At 49.2% G+C, this 17344-nt stretch overlaps 8 protein-coding genes across 8 annotated transcripts; 5 read left to right on the forward strand and 3 right to left on the reverse strand.

Annotated features, from left to right (window-relative positions):
* Window positions 1-362: 362 nt before the first annotated feature.
* Window positions 363-2545, forward strand: P170DRAFT_450305 (family 10 polysaccharide lyase; the record flags this gene model as incomplete). Its single annotated transcript, XM_024851112.1, has 8 exons — window positions 363-566; window positions 619-677; window positions 720-1054; window positions 1102-1331; window positions 1416-1554; window positions 1719-1856; window positions 1914-2090; window positions 2142-2545. The coding sequence occupies 8 exons, from the start codon at window positions 363-365 to the stop codon at window positions 2543-2545; spliced, it is 1686 nt and encodes a 561-aa protein (XP_024699394.1).
* A 1575-nt stretch (window positions 2546-4120) lies between these two features.
* Window positions 4121-5378, reverse strand: P170DRAFT_479866 (FAD-dependent oxidoreductase; the record flags this gene model as incomplete). The annotated part of the gene is made up of 6 exons (XM_024853728.1): window positions 4121-4253; window positions 4307-4362; window positions 4426-4493; window positions 4578-4691; window positions 4747-5016; window positions 5069-5378. 6 exons carry the CDS (start codon window positions 5376-5378, stop codon window positions 4121-4123), a joined length of 951 nt encoding a protein of 316 aa, XP_024699395.1.
* A 499-nt stretch (window positions 5379-5877) lies between these two features.
* P170DRAFT_450306 (FAD-dependent oxidoreductase) lies at window positions 5878-7406 on the forward strand (the record flags this gene model as incomplete). The annotated part of the gene is made up of 6 exons (XM_024851113.1): window positions 5878-5930; window positions 5983-5987; window positions 6042-6118; window positions 6166-6223; window positions 6282-7014; window positions 7064-7406. 6 exons carry the CDS (start codon window positions 5878-5880, stop codon window positions 7404-7406), a joined length of 1269 nt encoding a protein of 422 aa, XP_024699396.1.
* A 1129-nt stretch (window positions 7407-8535) lies between these two features.
* P170DRAFT_479868 (uncharacterized protein) lies at window positions 8536-9039 on the forward strand (the record flags this gene model as incomplete). Its single annotated transcript, XM_024853729.1, has 1 exon — window positions 8536-9039. The coding sequence occupies one exon, from the start codon at window positions 8536-8538 to the stop codon at window positions 9037-9039; it is 504 nt and encodes a 167-aa protein (XP_024699397.1).
* Window positions 9040-9706: 667 nt separating this feature from the next.
* P170DRAFT_392118 (NADPH-dependent FMN reductase) lies at window positions 9707-10381 on the reverse strand (the record flags this gene model as incomplete). Its single annotated transcript, XM_024845959.1, has 1 exon — window positions 9707-10381. A coding segment is annotated over exon 1 (588 nt), but the record flags the coding sequence as incomplete, so codon positions are not given.
* Window positions 10382-11283: 902 nt separating this feature from the next.
* Window positions 11284-13121, forward strand: P170DRAFT_450307 (cytochrome P450; the record flags this gene model as incomplete). The annotated part of the gene is made up of 8 exons (XM_024851114.1): window positions 11284-11523; window positions 11586-11702; window positions 11760-11862; window positions 11920-12005; window positions 12058-12622; window positions 12693-12757; window positions 12798-12884; window positions 12963-13121. 8 exons carry the CDS (start codon window positions 11284-11286, stop codon window positions 13119-13121), a joined length of 1422 nt encoding a protein of 473 aa, XP_024699399.1.
* A 176-nt stretch (window positions 13122-13297) lies between these two features.
* P170DRAFT_392122 (Zn(II)2Cys6 transcription factor) lies at window positions 13298-15149 on the reverse strand. The gene is made up of 3 exons (XM_024845960.1): window positions 14653-15149; window positions 14112-14589; window positions 13298-14048 (listed from the first exon to the last, which is right to left on the reverse strand). Exons 1-3 carry the CDS (start codon window positions 14996-14998, stop codon window positions 13343-13345), a joined length of 1530 nt encoding a protein of 509 aa, XP_024699400.1. The 5' UTR covers window positions 14999-15149; the 3' UTR covers window positions 13298-13342.
* A 461-nt stretch (window positions 15150-15610) lies between these two features.
* On the forward strand, window positions 15611-17281 carry P170DRAFT_368275 (putative transporter; the record flags this gene model as incomplete). The annotated part of the gene is made up of 3 exons (XM_024844851.1): window positions 15611-15787; window positions 15837-16645; window positions 16705-17281. 3 exons carry the CDS (start codon window positions 15611-15613, stop codon window positions 17279-17281), a joined length of 1563 nt encoding a protein of 520 aa, XP_024699401.1.
* Between the last annotated feature and the right edge of the window lie 63 nt (window positions 17282-17344).

Below are 17344 nucleotides of genomic sequence, written 5' to 3' on the forward strand. Positions count from 1 at the left end.
TGAACTTAACTGGCAACGGCAAGCCTAGCCGAGCCGGGGGGGGGGGTTCGATTATCCCGAGCGCGCATCCTCGTCTTTGGTCTCCGCCCATCTCCGGACGCGAGGCATTCCTGACAGGACCTCATCGATTCTATTGAGTCTTGGTCACTTGGCTTAGAGCCGTGCACATAAAATCCCATCCGTTTTATTAATCCCGTGTCGTGTCGGCGTGCCATCATGGGCTGCATTCGATCGCTTAAAGTGAATCCTGTGCCAGGAAGCACTTGAGGCCCCGAAAAATAAGGATCAAGCAATAGTCAATTTATTGTGAACGTGTAAATCTTGGGGTGAGAATTGAGTAGCGTATTCTAGGGGACAAAAAGATGCAAAACCACGTTGCCAAATGGACAACGCCGGCGGAGGGTCACCTGTCGCGGGACGCAAATGGTGACGAGCAAACCGATTACGCAAGGTGGAGGCTGGTCGACAAACAGGGTCGCCAGTCATGGTGCTATCTCGAGTCCAACGAAGAGAATGAGAAGTGGCCCCAGACCATCTACGAGAAGTACTTTCTAAGACTGCACACGGTCAGTGTCGCCCTGCTGCTGCCGTGGACATGAATGCTGATAACCGGCTCAGGGCTTACCCGACCTGCCCAAGGCGTCAACCCCGTTGCAGGCAGCTCGGAATGGAGCCTCGTTTTTCATTTGACTGCAGCTACCCTCGGGTCAATGGGCCAGCGAATGCAGTGGTCCCATGTTCATCCTGCCCTTCGTGGTCATCGCCTGGTATGTCACCGACACCCCAATCCCCGCGGCTTACGCGGTCGAGATCAAGCGACATCTCTTTGCGCGACAGAATCGTGGAGATGGGGGCTGGGGATGGCATCTGCTAGGGCGCAGTTCGAACCTGGGAACGGTCTTGAACTACGTCGTTCTGCATCTGCTGGGGGCCAGCGAAGAGGACCCTCGCATAATCAAAGCCCGTAGATTCCTCCATAGTCTCGGTGGCGCGGTCTACGCGCCGGGAATCGCCAAATTCTGGCTCTGCGTCCTGGGCGTGATAGAATGGGAATGTGTCAATACCTTCCTACCCGAAGTCTGGTATGTACCTCCTTTCCAGGTCCGATGATGGCTACTGACTATCCGCTAGGCTCGCTGCGGATTCGGCTCCCACTGCCCCCCCGGAACTGGTACATTCATACGCGAACCAACTTCATGTCCTTATCCTATGTCTGGTCTAAGGCATGGAGGTACCCGGGGGATGCAATCACAGAACAGCTTCGTACCGAGATCCACACGCAGTCCTACATCACCATCAACTTTGCTGCGTATCGCAGTTCCCTTTCCGAGGTGGACAACAATTATCCTAAATCATAGGTTGTCAATCTGATAAACTGGCTGACCGTTTCCCTGCACATCCCGTTCTTCCGAAAGACGACAACAGTTGAAAGCGCAGAAAAGAGAGTCTGGGAGATGATACAGGCCGAAGACAAGAACACCGAGTATATTGGGCTGTCACCCATCAGCAAAGCTATTAACTTGATCGTGTGCTATATCCACGATGGCAGCGACAGTGAATCTATGCGAGCACATAGAGAGACAATCTCACAGTATTTTTGGATGAAAGATGAAGGCATGACTTGCAATCTGTCAGACGGCATCCAACTATAGGATACTGCATTGGCAGTACAGGCTATAGCAGCAGCCGGGCTGACAGATGGCCCTAGTATCAGCAAGCATTCATTAATGCCCATGGGTTCTTAAACAACAATCAGCTCCGAGAGAACGTACCAGACCAGCATACTTGTTATCGGTGGCATCGCAAAGGGGGCTGGCCATTTAGTACCAAGTACCAAGGCTACATTATCAGCGAGTGTACTGGAGAAGGACTGCGGTCGGTTCTTTAATTGCAGGAAATCCTCAAGCTCTAAGTTCCCGTTCGCATTTCGACCGAACAACTGCAAGACTCAGTTGACTGTCTTCTAAAGATAGAAAACGACACCGGCGGTTTTGCTGTTTGCGAACAAAGACAGGGGTCTTACAACCTGGAATGGCTTGAGGCCGGCGAGTTCGCCGGAAACACGATAGTAAGTTACAATTATGTGGAGTGTGCGACGGTGGTTGTCTCGGCTTTAGTGTAGTTTACCCAGTACTTTCCAGACTACCGCACCCGCGAAATCGAGGATGCCAAAACGCGAGGATTAGACTTCATAAGGCGCTCTCAGAAGCCGAATAGCGGATGGTACAGAGCCTGGGGAATCTGCTTCACGTATGCTGGGATGTTCGCACTCGAGGCTCTTGCCCTGACCGGAGAAACATATAAGACAAGCGAGTATTCCCGCAAAGGTTGCGAGTTCCTCGTGTCAAAGCAGAAAGAAGACGGGGGATGGGGAGAATTCTATCTCAGCTTTAAGGAACAGACATACATCGAGCATGAGGAATCTCAGGTGGTGCAAACGGCCTGGTTCTGTTTGGGCTTAATAGATGCCAATTACCCCGATAAGGAACCGATCAGGAGGGGATTGAAGTTAATCTTGTCCCGACAACAATCTAAAGGACAGTAGCTTTAAGAGGCATTTGAAGGTGGAGTAGGATATGGGTATGTTGCCTTAATTATTCTCTTTTTATGCTGACCACAGGATGCTAACTTGGATTTGGAGTGATTTCATATTCCAACTACAAGCTATACTGGCCTGTACAAGCTTTGGGTCAATATGCTCGGAAGTATGGCAACGAGGAACTGTGATCACCGAGCTGTAAATAAACCATCGATTCTACAATAAGTTGGCAGTCTTCATACTCTAATCTCGCGACTTTCATGGTCGTTTATACTGTTCTTTTTATCCCCCAAAAATGAAATTAATGCCATATAAAACCGGGTTCTATACTTGTTCAATACGCTTTCTGACAATCAGGCTCTCTTATCGCCCTTATGTGACCCTCAAGCGTCTTGCCTAGCTTTTAGCAAGCATGCTTTCCCTCTATGCCCACCCAACAACTATCGCAGCACCTAGTCCGAGCAGGCCAGCGGTGCTACCGAAAATACCAATCACTTTTAACCAACTCAAATCCAGCCTTTTCGCACCCTTGAGATCATGGAAATGGAGCAGCTGCCAGAGGAAACCACTGCCAAGTGCTATTGCTTACTTATACTTCACAAGCTGCCAAACGCCTGAATTCATAGGTTCAATCCAGTGCCTCTAGGATAATAAATTCCACAGATTATGCTTGCAAATCATAAACTCCGGCGCCGCAGACCAAAGTCCTAGGTAGGTGAGCCCACCTAAGATGCCGCCAATGGCATAAGCACGATGGATGTGTTTCAAACCTGCTCGAGGATTTGTGATGCGGTCTTGTGCGGTTGTATCGGAAACCAATGACGAGAACGCACGATGGAAAATAATAACCGATAGAGGAAACAACCGCCAAACGATTCGGACGGGCTGAAATGCGAGGTTGGAGAAAAGGAATATTGTTGGGACAGTATAGCCAACAATGATCGCAGCAACGAGCGTTTTCGCATAATTTGTAGGTACCAGACGGTTGTCAGGAGCGGCGTATCAGTCTAAAGAGGACTGAATATAATGAAAAAAGAAGTATATCGGCGCGGTATGTCCAAGCCCTTTCCATTGACCGAAATGGCCGAACAGAGGCCAAAAGCACGCGATTGTGAAGTTGTTTCCTCTTCGGAGACTTTCGACAGTAACAATAGTTAGAAAGGGGACGAGATCGCTTAAGGACCCGATCAGTTCAAGCTTTTCTGTTGGGCTAGAGTAATCATTGGGAGGCAAAATCGCTTAAAGCCTTGAGTTTAAGCTCCCCGGAATATAATCAAAGGTGACTCTTGAGCCCAGGAGAGTAGCGTAAAAGAAGCCCAGAATAGGGATTGCACGTAGCACTCGCCAAAAGGTGTGATCTTGCTGAGCGGACCCGAAGGGCATCAACCCGTGCAATGACCTTTCAGGGATAGGGAAAAATTCCAACTTGGGGGGCTGCGCTGCGGCTTGACAGTGAACGTCGACCAGCATGTCCCCCGTGTTCGGTACCACATAGAATGAGAATATCTTGTGTGTGATGGTGGCAAAAGCCTCGAGTCGAGTGGCATAACCCGCGGTTTCGCAGACCTCTTTGGTGCGTGCTCATCGACTTTGCTCGTAGTTTCTCAGAGTGGCTTGGAGACGCTCATAGCTCAGGTGACCAGTTTTCTTAAAGACATAGAGCTCGTTTGCTAGAGTGGCAGCGCTCTCTATCGCCCAGTTTCCTCCTTGGCCGCTTTGGATAGTCAGTAGTGATCTTACCAGCAGTAAAGGACCGAGATAGCTCACATGTTTGGGGTCATCTTGTGGATAGCATCTCCCAGGCAGACAAAACGACCGTCAGTCTAATGATTATACATTGCTTCTTCTAAGACGGTGAGAGAAGAGGCTGTCTTTCTTTTCCATACCGCATCGAAAGTCACGGTTTGCGAGACATATCGCTTCATAAAAGGTTTCACGAACTCCTCCTGGTCGACTTCAGTGTATCGAGGCATGCTCGGCGCACGATAGATCTTGTCAAGTTTCTTGAATGCAAACTAAAAGACCTGCCTATCTTTACCGACAACGACCAGGAATGACCAACCCTTGTTGAACGCGCGGTACTGACATTGCGACTCCAGCCCTGGTACAGGGGATGACATGCCGAAAAGGCATCTGTATTCCGCGGACAAAGCTGATATATGTTAGTTGAACAAGACTCTATTTCAACTGAGATCTGATCAACGTACTTTTTCTATCCGCCGCCAGATGCTTTAGACTGGGGTCGCACTCAGCTTGCAGCCACATCTCACGTCGGATCTTGCTATGAACACCGTCTGCACCGGCGACTATTTCGCCCGCAAATCGATAACCATCTTCCCAGTGCACTCGAACTTCGTTGGGTAGATGATCAACCGAAGCCACCCTTTTGTTCGTGTGAATCTTCGTCTTGTCCGGAAAGCGATCGTACAGAATCTTTAGTACGCGCTGTCGCTCGAGAAAAGACACTGGATAGGGTACTGTCTCATAGTTAGCGTACTTTCCTTTCGAATCGTAATGGGCTGAGAGCACACCGAGCCTCGATCAATTGGAGTGAGTCCACCTTCTGGACCAGCTTCCCTTCCCCTGTGATCATTTCATGCCATACCGGTCGTTCCGTGTATCGTTCGATTTCATCATAAATGCCCAGCTGATCGAGGATGCGAGCACCATTGGAGAAGATTCCAATGGATGCTCCGACTTGGGGATCGATGCGATCGCGCGCTTCAAGCACGACATAGTCATTTCCGGCATGGTGTAGGCTGTGTGCCAGCGTCAAACCAGCGAATGATCCACCGACAATCACCACTCGAAAGCGATGCTGCCTTTTACTGATGGCCATGGTCGGGGTAAAAGCTGAGTCACGCACGCTGCTGAATCTATGTAAGTCCTAAATCTGAATAAACTGTAAAGTTAATATAAGTAGTATATTTAAAGACAGGGGAATAGATAACGGCAAGTAGGCGACTTTAGATCGCATAACATCGAGTGCTTTGGAATAGAAACTTGATCTGATTGGAGAACTCACGGAGGGTACTAGGACTCCACGAAAGAGATGTCGATCGAATTGGGAGACGAAAGCATTTTGTAGAGGGCACTCAATCAAATGTGCACTACGACCGTTTCGGGGGGCAAGTGCTGACCCACCGAACAGGAAGTATAGAAATGCTGGACTGGGAGGTTTCTCACCTCCACCGATTGCGAATTGTCTTGGTGTCACCCTCTGTGCGACGTCATATATTACCGTGATATCTGTGTAACTGCATGTTTACCTAAAACCGAAGAGACCCCACTTGAATGCGTTGTGTTTCTACGTCAAAGTGCAGACTTCAGCAACCAACATGTCTTCTGAAGACACAAACTGTGTGATTTCATTCGATGTTATTGTGGTAGGGTATGTTGAGAATCATGAGTACACTTTGGGCAGGTCGTTGATCTTTTGATAGAGCCGGTAGGCAAAAGCCAAACGCCAAAATAAAAGTGCTTTTTAACCCGTGAGATGCAGGCATTGGTGGCTTATCCGCAGCTGTTGCGCTTGCGAATCGTGGCCATTCCGTGCGAGTGCTGGAATCAAGTTCTCAGGTGAAAATGAAATCCTCGGCTTTCATGGCCTGTACTAAATGAACCAGCTTCTTCATGTCGGCGCAGGCGTCGCATTGCCGCCGCCGACGAGGCGGTGGTATGAGTGTGCGTCTGGCATTACAGCCCCCTTTAACCGCACTGATGACTGATAATTCTACGACAGCGGAAGGAATTCTCCAGCCCGAGGACTCGGCATGCGTACCGTTGGATGGAATCGAGCTCACGCAATGGGACACAGGAGATTTAGTAGCTCGAGCAGCAGCCAACCCGGTGGGAAAGCAGAACGCGATTCATCACGGCGACCTTCAACTGGCACTTTTGAGTAGATGCCGAGAGTTGGAGAGCATTGATATTCGGTTAGGAACACGCGTAATAGACCTAGACATCGAAGGAAATGCGGTTCTCCTTGCCACGGGAGAGCGCATCGCAGGTGATCTGATCATCGCAGCTGACGGAGTCAAATCTACATTGAAGGCGAAAGTATGCCCACCAGAGGCATCCAAAGCGCAGTCCACCGGCGAAGTTGCGTATCGATTTATTCTTCCCCGGGAACTTCTTGAATCGGACAAGGAGCTCCTGACATTGGTAGAACGATCCTGGGCGACGCGGTGGGACGGACCTTCGCGACACGCCATTGCGTACCCCGCGAGAAATCACCAGCTGCTCAATGTTGTTCTCATTCATCCAGACGATAGACATGCCGAAGAATCATGGACGTCCGTGACCGACAAGAGAAACGTGATCTCAGACTTTCATGACTGGAATCCAACTCTTCGCAAGCTAATCCAGCTGGCTCCAGCCGTGGTGCCCAATTTCCGCATGTTCCTGTATCCTCCATCGCCGGTATGGATGAAAGAATCTACAATCCTTCTCGGAGACGCATGTCATGCCATGCTGTGAGTGAGTTATCCTTGTAGATTTCGGATATCGTGCTAAAGCTTTCAGCCCGTACTTGGGCCAAGGAGTGGCCCAGTCGGTAGAAGATGCGACAGCTATTGCGACAGTGCTCTCGATGATTGAAGATAAAGCGCAACTGCGGCTGGCACTGCGTGCATACGAACAATCTCGAAAAGAACGAGTGGAATCGATCCAAGCGGCCACCTACAAGGCACGGGAACAGCTGCATCTCCAAGACAGGGAAGCCCAGGAGGCTCGTGATCGCGAAAGAAGGACCGCCTCCGAAAGAAACGAAAACAGTGACGTGGTGAAGATGCAGCATTCATACTGGGTGTGGGATGCTGCCAAAGTGGCACGGAATGCCTTGTTGGAGCTAATTGCGGCGGGATGAGAAATCAGTCCGATGGAGCCAATCATGTAGTTTCAATCTGAGCAATCAGTATCCTTCCTTTGTTTGTCTAAATCGACTATTAATGCTCGACTGTTCACTGGATGGCATAAGAATGAGCAAACGGGGCTCGGGTCGGCTTGTCTTGTTGGATGATACTCGGGGTATCTTTTCAACTTGGGGCGCTGTCAGCATCCCCATCTTACATTGTTTCAAAGGCCTTGGGCTTATGTGGCCTACCTCAGCTACGGCTGATAGGAAAGCTTTCTATAGATGTCATTCCATGAGTCTACAGATAATGTCGCATCTTCCTTTTAGCTGAAGCTAGCGCAGAAAGCAATTAGTTCCCAGAATCTGCTAAACAATGACTTCAAATCAATTTATCGAGGCTCTCAAACTCTTTCTTGATACTGCCAATGCGTGGGAGCTAGATAGTCTTGCTCTTCGTCTGAAACCATATCGAATCCAGACATTGCAAGTCCAAAGGCCTGATGGGACGGCATGGATACCGATGTTGGTCCTCGACGGACAAGCCCCGACTCAAACAATCGAACTTCCTAGCGCCTTTCAAATAACCCCGTCCGGACCCTTGACACTGAGCTGGTAGCCTCTCCCGGAGAGGCGCATTTTGACTTTGGAATGCTATCTTCATGCGAGGTCACCGTTCCTCAACCCCTATTCGACTTCGCAGATGCCAATGATTATTTGATGGACCCGAATGTTTTCTGCACGCAAGACTAGGTAATTGTCTAAAAGCTCACAATATCTTGGAACTATTTGATTCGTTGCTTTCGAATAGTCTTGCAGGAAGGGCTGACCGGTGCACTGAACAGTCAGCATACACCGATATAATACTAGAAGGCCTGAATGCTGAAGATATGGAAGACATCCTTACGCCTTCTACATACCAATTAGATCAGTGTAAGAGCGCTGTTCACATCATAACTCAAATCATAGGGCTCATGTATTCATAGTAGCAACACTACCAACACCACCCGGATCAGATTGTTTCGACGGAAATATAGACACCAGTATACCGGATGTACTTCAGTTTGGCCAAGAGACGAACAAATTATCTCCTCCACAGAGCCAAGTCGGACTTGAAGGTGTGTCCAGTGAATTTGATAAAGATATGAAGCCCAAGTCCTCTCTCGTGAGGGCTAAAAGTTTGTCATGGCGCATTGCAGCGCTAAGTGCGCAAACTGTCACACCCGGTACGTCCGGTGCTTCAAGTAGCAATGCACGGAAAGCAGCTCTTATGTTTCGGTGCTGCATAAGAAAGAACTACTTGAATTTCCTCACCTATAATCTATCGCTCTGGATCAAAGACGGTCTCTGGATGCCGTCTACCTCCACGGGTCTCCACCGAAACAACTCCAGTTATCGGTTCCTGGAGAATATCTATTCCTGCGTCTCCCAGCTCGATATTCGCATAGAATACGATCAGATCCGAAAGTGCGTGGCCCTTGCTCTCTTTCACACACAGTATCTAGCGAGCTACAGAGACTGGAAGGCTCAAGAAGAGAGCAAACGTCGATGCCTCGTGGGCGTGGGACGGGGAGACCGGACGCTGATGATCGACAGCATTCTTGAACAAACAACACCTAGTTGGAGTGAACTCGACACGAAAAGATGAGTGCAGTTGTGATCCCTGTTTCACGGGCGCAAGCGATATGGGAAGTGATGGTCCGTATTTTAATCCGAGCTGGGTCCGAGTATCCTGCTTCTTTGCTCTCCCCAGCTTGCGAATATGGTGTAGGCTATCTCCACCTCTATATGAGATTTACAATAGACTAACAAGTCACTAGGAGCAATACTAAGGTTACTATGGCTGTTCTTAAGGGGATTTCGCGGTCTATAAAGGTATGTGATTACATTATGAGCGCCTTGAAGATATTGGATCCCCTGGTACACAGTCTGATTGATAATGATGGGTATAACCATCATGAGAGAGATCAGACCCTGCAGCAGCTTGAGGTTGTGTGGGCTAAAATGCCACCGGGGGGGAACGGAGACTCTGATTGATTGATGATGTTATTTAGCACCCCTTATCAAATGCCCTTGGGCTGGATGAAAATGAAATAATAGAAGTTAAGTCCATCTGTGCCACGCTACCCTACGCTATTTAAGAGAAAGCGATGAAAATAAGAAAAAGCGCGAAGAGCAAGGGGTTAAAAAGGAATATATTGCAATCAAATAGACAGTATTGATGGAAAGCTTGGCTGGTCATCACATAATACTAAGATAGAGTATGTACATTCAGCCAAGATAAAGCGTTTTGCAAGGTTCTATTCCTTGTTATCAAGGATCTCCTTAACCTCCGCAAATGCCTTGAGAATCTCTACCTTCTTTCCGGCCTCATCCCAGGACTTCAGGGTGTCCTCGCCTAGGCGACCCTCGTCCACGGCCGTCATAATATCCGGTCCCGGAGCGAACGGCAGAAGAACCTTGGTTGGCGCAACCTTGAGCTTCATAACCAGTTCCAAACTGTCACTGAGCTGCGCATTGGCGCGACTGCCGCCCTGGGTACCATAACTGATGATGGCAACGGGCTTACCGGGCCACTCGTTGTAAAGGTAGTCAATGGCGTTCTTGGTGGCCCCAGACAGGCCGTAGTTGTACTCGGGAATCACGAAGACGTATCCCTGAAAGGAGGCGATAGTGTTGCTCCACTTGATTGAGTGTTCCTTGGTAAATTGCTTCAAGGCGGGCACCATGGCTGGCATGACGGGCTCGTCGTAGATGGGGAGATTGAAGTCGGCAATGGCAATAGGCTCAATCTCGAGGTCATCGGCCGGTCGGGTCTGGAGGATCTCGCCGACCCATTTGGCGACGTCCTTGCCCACAGCAGGGGTTCGAGTGCTGGCCCGGATAAGAGCAATATTTGCCATGTTGGAGGATGGCTTGAAGATTGAAGGAGAATCTGGTCTGATTGCAAATCGGTTAAGCTGGGACGTGACTCAAGTCTCTTGTCTGACAGGATGATCGGTCTGATGTAGAAGTGAGAAGACGAAAGCAAGTTTGTCCGATTTTGAAATTAAAGAAGCGCCATCTGCATGCCCGAGATCATTTGTCAGGGCTTGGTAATCGAGTGTGATGTTGAGGGAATTGCGTGAAGCGTGTCAGGAATCTCTCATTCGATCTGCAACCCCTGTTGGCTGAACCCTGAAGGGGCGAGGTGCGGTTATGTCAACATTCCATGGAGTTTCCAGACACAATCTCATGGGCTCGAGCAAGAATGCGCCGAATTTTTGGATGGGATTGGCAAAGAAATGGAGCAAGTGTACCTGCAAATGGACGGCAGGACGACTCGAGAGTCCGAATGTCCGGATAGAAGGGTCTCACCCGGCACTAAATAAGCACTAACAAGGCACTAAAGACTCTTGACCCTGGAATCTTGCAGGCCGCCGTATTAACTTCAGTCCGATTGGCAACTTTAATCCAAATACGTATTCTTTGTGATTGGATGCAGCCGGCGGCGCGGTATGGCATTCAATAGGCCTTACATCGGCTGCATCCCTGGTCTTATTGCCTCTATATTGGATCGCATACGATGGGCAAGAATTGAAAATGTTGACATCAGAGCTGGCCAGAAAGTGGAGCAACAGCCGACCTGCAGAACCTGACGCTAGCAGGTAAATTGGGAATGTTATCGCGAGGCCCACTAGATGCCCACGTTAGTGTTGCCGACAAACTCGAAGATTCCTTTCAGGCGGGCTGATTGGAATTCGAACTTCTTCTGCAGCTGACCATCCCGCATAAAAGCGTCTCCCGGTGAAAATGCGTAGTTGTATTTTCAATAGACTCCTGCCATTTCCCTGTCACCCAGTTGGATATTTCCATTCTGAGTTCGGTGTCTGCTGGTTAGACGTAACTCAACATGCTGAGCGAGCTGCTGACCGAGTTTCCAGGCCAGCTGAGCACTCGTCTGGCTCTTAACGTTATCCTGACTATCACAGTAATTGCCCTGATCCGTCCATTCAGCCAGAAGCTTTTGCTTCAGTATGGGCTGCGGAAGCTGCCCTTAATCAATGGCCCGGGGCTATTTCAGTCCGCCAATCAGTCGAAGCAGACCTTTATATGGAACGCACAGGAACTGTTAGACGAAGGATTTACCAAGGTGAGGGCTGCAGGAGTCTGTCCTCTCTCGCAGCCTGGGTGAGTGTTCTTATAATTGTGCAGGCAAGCAGAGCGTTCCGAGTCGAGACGGACAACGCCGAGGTGCTGGTTCTGTCACCAAATTATGCCGATGAAATCCGTAAGGATGATGGATTCAGCTTCACGCATCTGCTCCATAAGGTATGCCACGTCCCTAGACAGAGCTAGAGTGCAGGGAGTGAAGCTGACGAGTGATAGGACTTTCGGGGACATATCCCGGCCTTCATCAATTTCAATCTTAAAAAAGGGCTAAATGACATGGCAAACGACGTGATTCAGGCCAAGGTCACACCCTCGCTGGGTAATGACTCTTTTTAACGGTGTTATATTGAATCTGTGCGTGCTAACCGCTTTTCAGGCTTGGTCACTGAGGATCTTTCCGAAGAAGGAGCCTTGACTTTTAAGGACCAGTGGACAGACCACCCGGGTAATATAAAACAGGAAGTCTTGAATCCATAGCTGATGGGACCTATAATGGCACACTATACATCTGAAGAGAACGCTTCTAGAAATCGTGGCACGTCTTTCATCTCGAGTCTTTCTGGGGCCAGAGATTTGCCGCAATCCCGCCTGGCTACGTATTACGATCGACTACACAGTCAACGTCTTCTTTGGAGTTATGGCGCTGAAAAGATGGCATGTGTTCATTCGCCCGCTGATCTGGCGATGCGTGCCTGAGGTTAGCAAAGTCCGATCCCAAATTAACGAGGCCGTTGCCATCATCCAACCGGTCGTCGAAAAAAGAATGGCTGAGCATGCTCCCGGGTCCAAGAAGACACACAACGATGCCAATCAATGGGCTATTGAGCTTTCGAAGGGGAGACCCTATGATCCGGCTCTTCTTCAACTGGGATTTTTCCTGGCGGCCATCCATACCACTACGGATCTCTTGAGCCAAGTCATGTATGATCTCTGCGCGTATCTGGAATGCATCGAGCCGATGCGTGAAGAGATTCAAACGATACTTAAGGAGGAGGGCATGACGAAGGCAGGACTCTTCAAATTGAAGCTTATGGACAGTGTCATCAAAGAGACCCAGCGGTTTAAGCCCGGTGCAATACGTACGTACCCTTTCCCGTTCATCTGGTTCAATTGGAGACACCACATTGTACAGTGCTTATACCTCCATAGCTCTGATGCGTCGTCTGCTGCTGCAGGACGTAACTCTCTCTGACGGAACATTCCTCCCCAAAGGCGTCCAGATCGGCATTCACTATTCAAATGCATTTTGACGAGTCATCCTACACAGATCCCGAGAGGTTCGATGGCTATCGATTCGTGAGAATGGCCGACGATCCTAAGAAGGAGAAATTCCGTCATCTTGTCTCAACCAGTCCTGACCATCTTGGCTTTGGCCATGGCAAGCATGCTTGTCCTTGACGGTTCTTCGCTGCGAACGAGATTAAGATTGCACTCATTCACATCCTCATGAAGTATGATTTCAAATTACCCGAGGGAACCACGCCCGCAGTTATGAAAATGGGGTGGGTATTGAGTTCCGATTCAAATGTTCAATTGCTGGTTAGAAGAAGGCAAATGGTGGAGGATGCTCCGTTATAGGTAGCTATGATGTTTATCGAATTATTATTTCAGTATACCTGAATGTCACATTTTTTCCGCCTGATGAAAGATTGTAAGAGTAGCATAAATCTCAGCCATTTGGATTGGTTCTGAATGATTGGACTTGAGCATTGAGGTGGCACAATCGGTTTGGAATCAAGATAGATCAAATTTATCGGAGGTTGAAGGTTCTAATGAAAGAGGAGATATGACAGGCATCATCATGCAATTAGCCAATGTTTCCCTAGACCTTTCAGCTGATTTATCCATCCAGGTTGCAATGCCACGACCGAAGGCTGATCTCTCAGTTTCCAGGCTATTTGCATGACCTCATTTGCAGTTTGCACGTATCCCCAGGGCATCGCACTCCATAAGCAATTTAAGCGATCCATAGCCCACTGGCGATACATGGAATTATTTGTTTCCGCACCGGCAATGAAAGTCGGCCAAGCCGTAGCTTTGAATAGAGGATCTTGAGCATCAAGAAACGAAAGGTCGCAAACGATATTTTGAACTAAGCGTTCTATGTCGTAACCGAGTAGGTCGAGGTCCCCGACACTGCGGCAAGTATAGATTCGGACAGCGTTTTTATGAGCAGAGGCTGTGTGTATCCGTGTTGATCTGCGGCGAGTGTTGGCACCATCGACTGATAGTGCCCAGGAATCGACGTCGAAGGCATCAATACGTTCCAGAAGAGATAGAGCCTCTTCAACAAGCGCGCTATATGTGTTTGTTCCCTCATGTAAGCTGGAAAAGAATCTATTCGCCAGGTCACAGGCTCTGAACAGCATCTCAAGAAGCGTCGTGGGAAAAGATAAATAGCTATTGGGTTCACCACGTCTGAGAATTGCTAGAATATCTGCAGGAAATTTCAAAGGGTCTGCCGACGAGTCAAGGGTGGTCAACGTGGAGCCGAGAACATAATAGCTGATGGATAAAGAAATTAGTTAAAGATGTTACACACTTGAAACATGTGGAAGAAACACGTACGTCAAGCAGTCCGAGGTTATACGGTCACGAATCAGTGAGAGAGGAGAAGACTGGTCGCCTTGAGTTAAACCTAGACAGCTCAGGAGTTTTAGAGCCCCTTGAACATGCGCGCGCCATTCATTCTTCCCCGAGACAAGAAGCTCGTAATTTATGAAAAGGAGCACGACTGTCGCGATGAGATCGGTGTTTATTGTTTGGATGCTATGCAATGCACCTCTCAAGAGACTGATAGCCTTATGCTTGGCCAACAGAGCATCAATCATTGCACGGTCGCTATCATTTGACAAGCAATACGGCTGCTTTTGCAATTGCTCTCTGTTGTTATAAGAAACTCGGCCGTTTATACTCGCGATGTGCATAGCAGCGTTAGCGACTAGGATATGTAACAAGATGGGCATTTCACCAGTCAATGGAACTAGGCTGCGGAACGAATTTTCTTTGGGAGTATCAGATATCACCAAATCTTGGGATAGATGGTCTGCAACTGAACATGATCAGCAAGGAAATAATTTGATGGTAATCCATAGCGCGGTGGTCATACAGTGAAGCAAGTACCGTCGGCAAGAACTGTCCATGTCTTGAAAGAATGGATCGGTAAGAGACATTCGAAAAGTTCCCAGGAAAGTCGCATACTCGCGTGAACTACAGGGAATTACTGCTCCAACCCCTGAGCTTAGGCTCTTCTGGGTGTTGACTGGCCCTGCATAGGACTTGCCCTTCATTTTGCCCCGGCTGGCCACTCCCTGGTTCCAGAGGAATAATTTCCCGTAACCCAGACATCCTTGCCCCCTAGTCGAGCATTTATGACACGATGGATAAGAATAGTCACATTTGAGTCGTCTCCTACGGCAGTTGTGGCAAGCTTTCAACCCCGATTGTGTTGGCATTGGAGCGGTATCTGTGAAGCTCAACTGAGAGCCGACATGGTTGCGGTGACGCGGAGATCTCAGCTCAGGACACAAGCTGCGAGGCCGATCAAGAACGTAGAGAATCGAAGACCCTGGACAGGATGAACGAAGTGGAATACGAATCAGAGTGGAGACCGAACGGTGAATGAGAAAAGATTTGAAGGATTTCAAAGGGTCAAACGCAAATCATGCGGCTTGGCTGCCCTTCCGGGTTTAGCGCGCTGGCGCCCAAGTGGAGCCTGACCAACAAGGCATCCATCCGCCCCGGAGTATATTGTCGAGAACGAGAGGACTCGTTGTCGACGAGAATCCAACATGGCCCTGGTGGTGGATCAGAAAAGCGGTAACCACAACCAAAGACCTATTGAATCACACGAATCCTAGCCCTACTTCTTCTTTTTCTTACTTTGCGCTCCTCGGGGCTTACTGCGTACATGGCGTGGCCTCTTGCCCAAGCATCTTCAACTACCGGCTAAATGTAATACTCATTTTATTATATCGTTTCTTCACCCCTTTAGTACTCTTTCGCTATCCTACAAAATATCATCTTTCAAGACCAACCCAGTGTGACCACAAGGTGCGGGTATCGTCATGCACCCAGATGATAAGAGGGAAGTCACTGAGCCCAGTCAAAATGAAGGAGATCCTCAGCATGTATCAGATGCAGTCTATCTAGATAGGCTGGGAAGAGAGCGCCCGGCAATCTTCACCAACCGATGGGTAGAGCTGGGATTTTGTTTCTCACTGTTGGCCTCGATGATGCTGGCCGTGAGTATTCCTCGAGCACCGATGACATCCGGAAACTAATACCAGACAGGAGTATTTCATCAGCGGATTTAATTCCATTCTGCCTGTCCTGGCCAGTGAGCTGAATATTCCGACAGAATCAAAGACATGGCCGGCGAGTGTGTTCTCTCTGGTCACCGGGGCGTTTCTCTTACCATTCGCTCGCCTGGCCGACATGTTTGGCGCCCACCTGGTCTTCAATTTTGGGATCCTATGGCTCATGGTCTGGTCCCTTATCGCTGGGTGGAGCCAGAACTATATGATGTTGATCTTCTGTCGTGCCCTTCAAGGACTCGGACCTGCCGCCTACTTACCGGCTGGGATTATGCTGCTGGGGACCATCTATCGCCCTGGTCCACGGAAGAACATGGTCTTCAGTTTATACGGAGCCTTCTCGCCGATCGGTTTCTACTCCGGTATTTGCATCAGCGGTGTGAGCGGACATTACCTCACCTGGAGGTGGTACTTCTGGATAGGCGCCATCATGTTGTTGACCATCTTCGTGGTATCCATCCTCTCTTTGCCGCCAATAAAACTCTCTGACCATATTACCATGGACTGGTGGGGGTGTCTCACAATCGTGCCGGGAATCCTCTTGGTGGTTTACTCCGTGACTGATAGTTCTCATGCCCCCAATGGTTGGAAGAGCCCTTATATCATTGTCACTTTCATTCTGGGAATCGCCCTGCTGGGTGGTGCATACTATGTGGAAGGCTGGATAGCCCCTGTACCCTTGCTCCCATTCGATTTGTTCAAAGTCAAGTCGATGACTCCGCTGTTCGTATCGTTACTTTTTACCTATGGTATCTTCGGGATCTACCTGTTCTACGCTAGCTTCTAGTAAGTTTGAGCTCGGCGATTCGCTCGTGCACCGGCGGTATGGCTGACAGCGACTAAAGCATAGAAACCATTCTGGGCGAGAACTCCTTGACCACAGCGGTCTGGTTCGCCCCGATGGGTGCTGGTGGGCTCATCCTGGCCACTACAAGCGGCTTCACGCTGCATCTTCTACCGGGGAAGCTTCTAATGATAATCGGGACCGCCGGTAACCTGGTGTGCGTGCTGCTATTCGCCATCATACCGGACAACCCCAGCTACTGGGCTTACATCTTCCCTGCCATGATTGGCGCCACCATTGGAGTTGACATCACCTACAGCGTCAGCAACGTATTCATCACCACGAACCTCCCCAAGCATCGACAAGGGGTTGCGGGGGCCGTCATCAATAGCATTGTCTTTGTGGGTATCAGCTTTTTCTTGGGCATGACTGATCTGGCAGTCGCCCAGACCGAGTATCTGGGCTTGAAAGGGAGCTACAAGGTTGCGTTCTGGTTTGGAGTCGCGTGTGCTGGCGTTGCCTTTATATTCCTTATGTTTGTCAAGGTCGGAAAGGCGGGAAGTGACCTGACAGTTGAAGAAAGGGAAGAATTGGAAGAATCCACGACGGATGTGGAGAGGGGGATGATCAGAGAATAAACAATTTAGCGCATCCAACTAAAAAGAACATCATTGAATGAAGGGTCTGCTGCTTCGATATTC

Source organism: Aspergillus steynii (assembly GCF_002849105.1).
Source record: "Aspergillus steynii IBT 23096 chromosome Unknown P170scaffold_9, whole genome shotgun sequence".
NCBI lineage: Eukaryota > Fungi > Ascomycota > Eurotiomycetes > Eurotiales > Aspergillaceae > Aspergillus > Aspergillus steynii.

Bases quoted from the DNA above. Each gene is read 5' to 3' on its own strand.
- P170DRAFT_392122 (XM_024845960.1), bottom strand. From the start codon at position 14,998: ATGCCAACACAATCGGGGTTGAAAGCTTGCCACAACTGCCGTAGGAGA. The intron at 14,590-14,652 runs GTATGACCACCG...GTTCAGTTGCAG, and splicing joins CCGACGGTACTTGCTTCACT to ACCATCTATCCCAAGATTTG. The intron at 14,049-14,111 runs GTACGTGTTTCT...TTTATCCATCAG, and splicing joins ATAACCTCGGACTGCTTGAC to CTATTATGTTCTCGGCTCCA.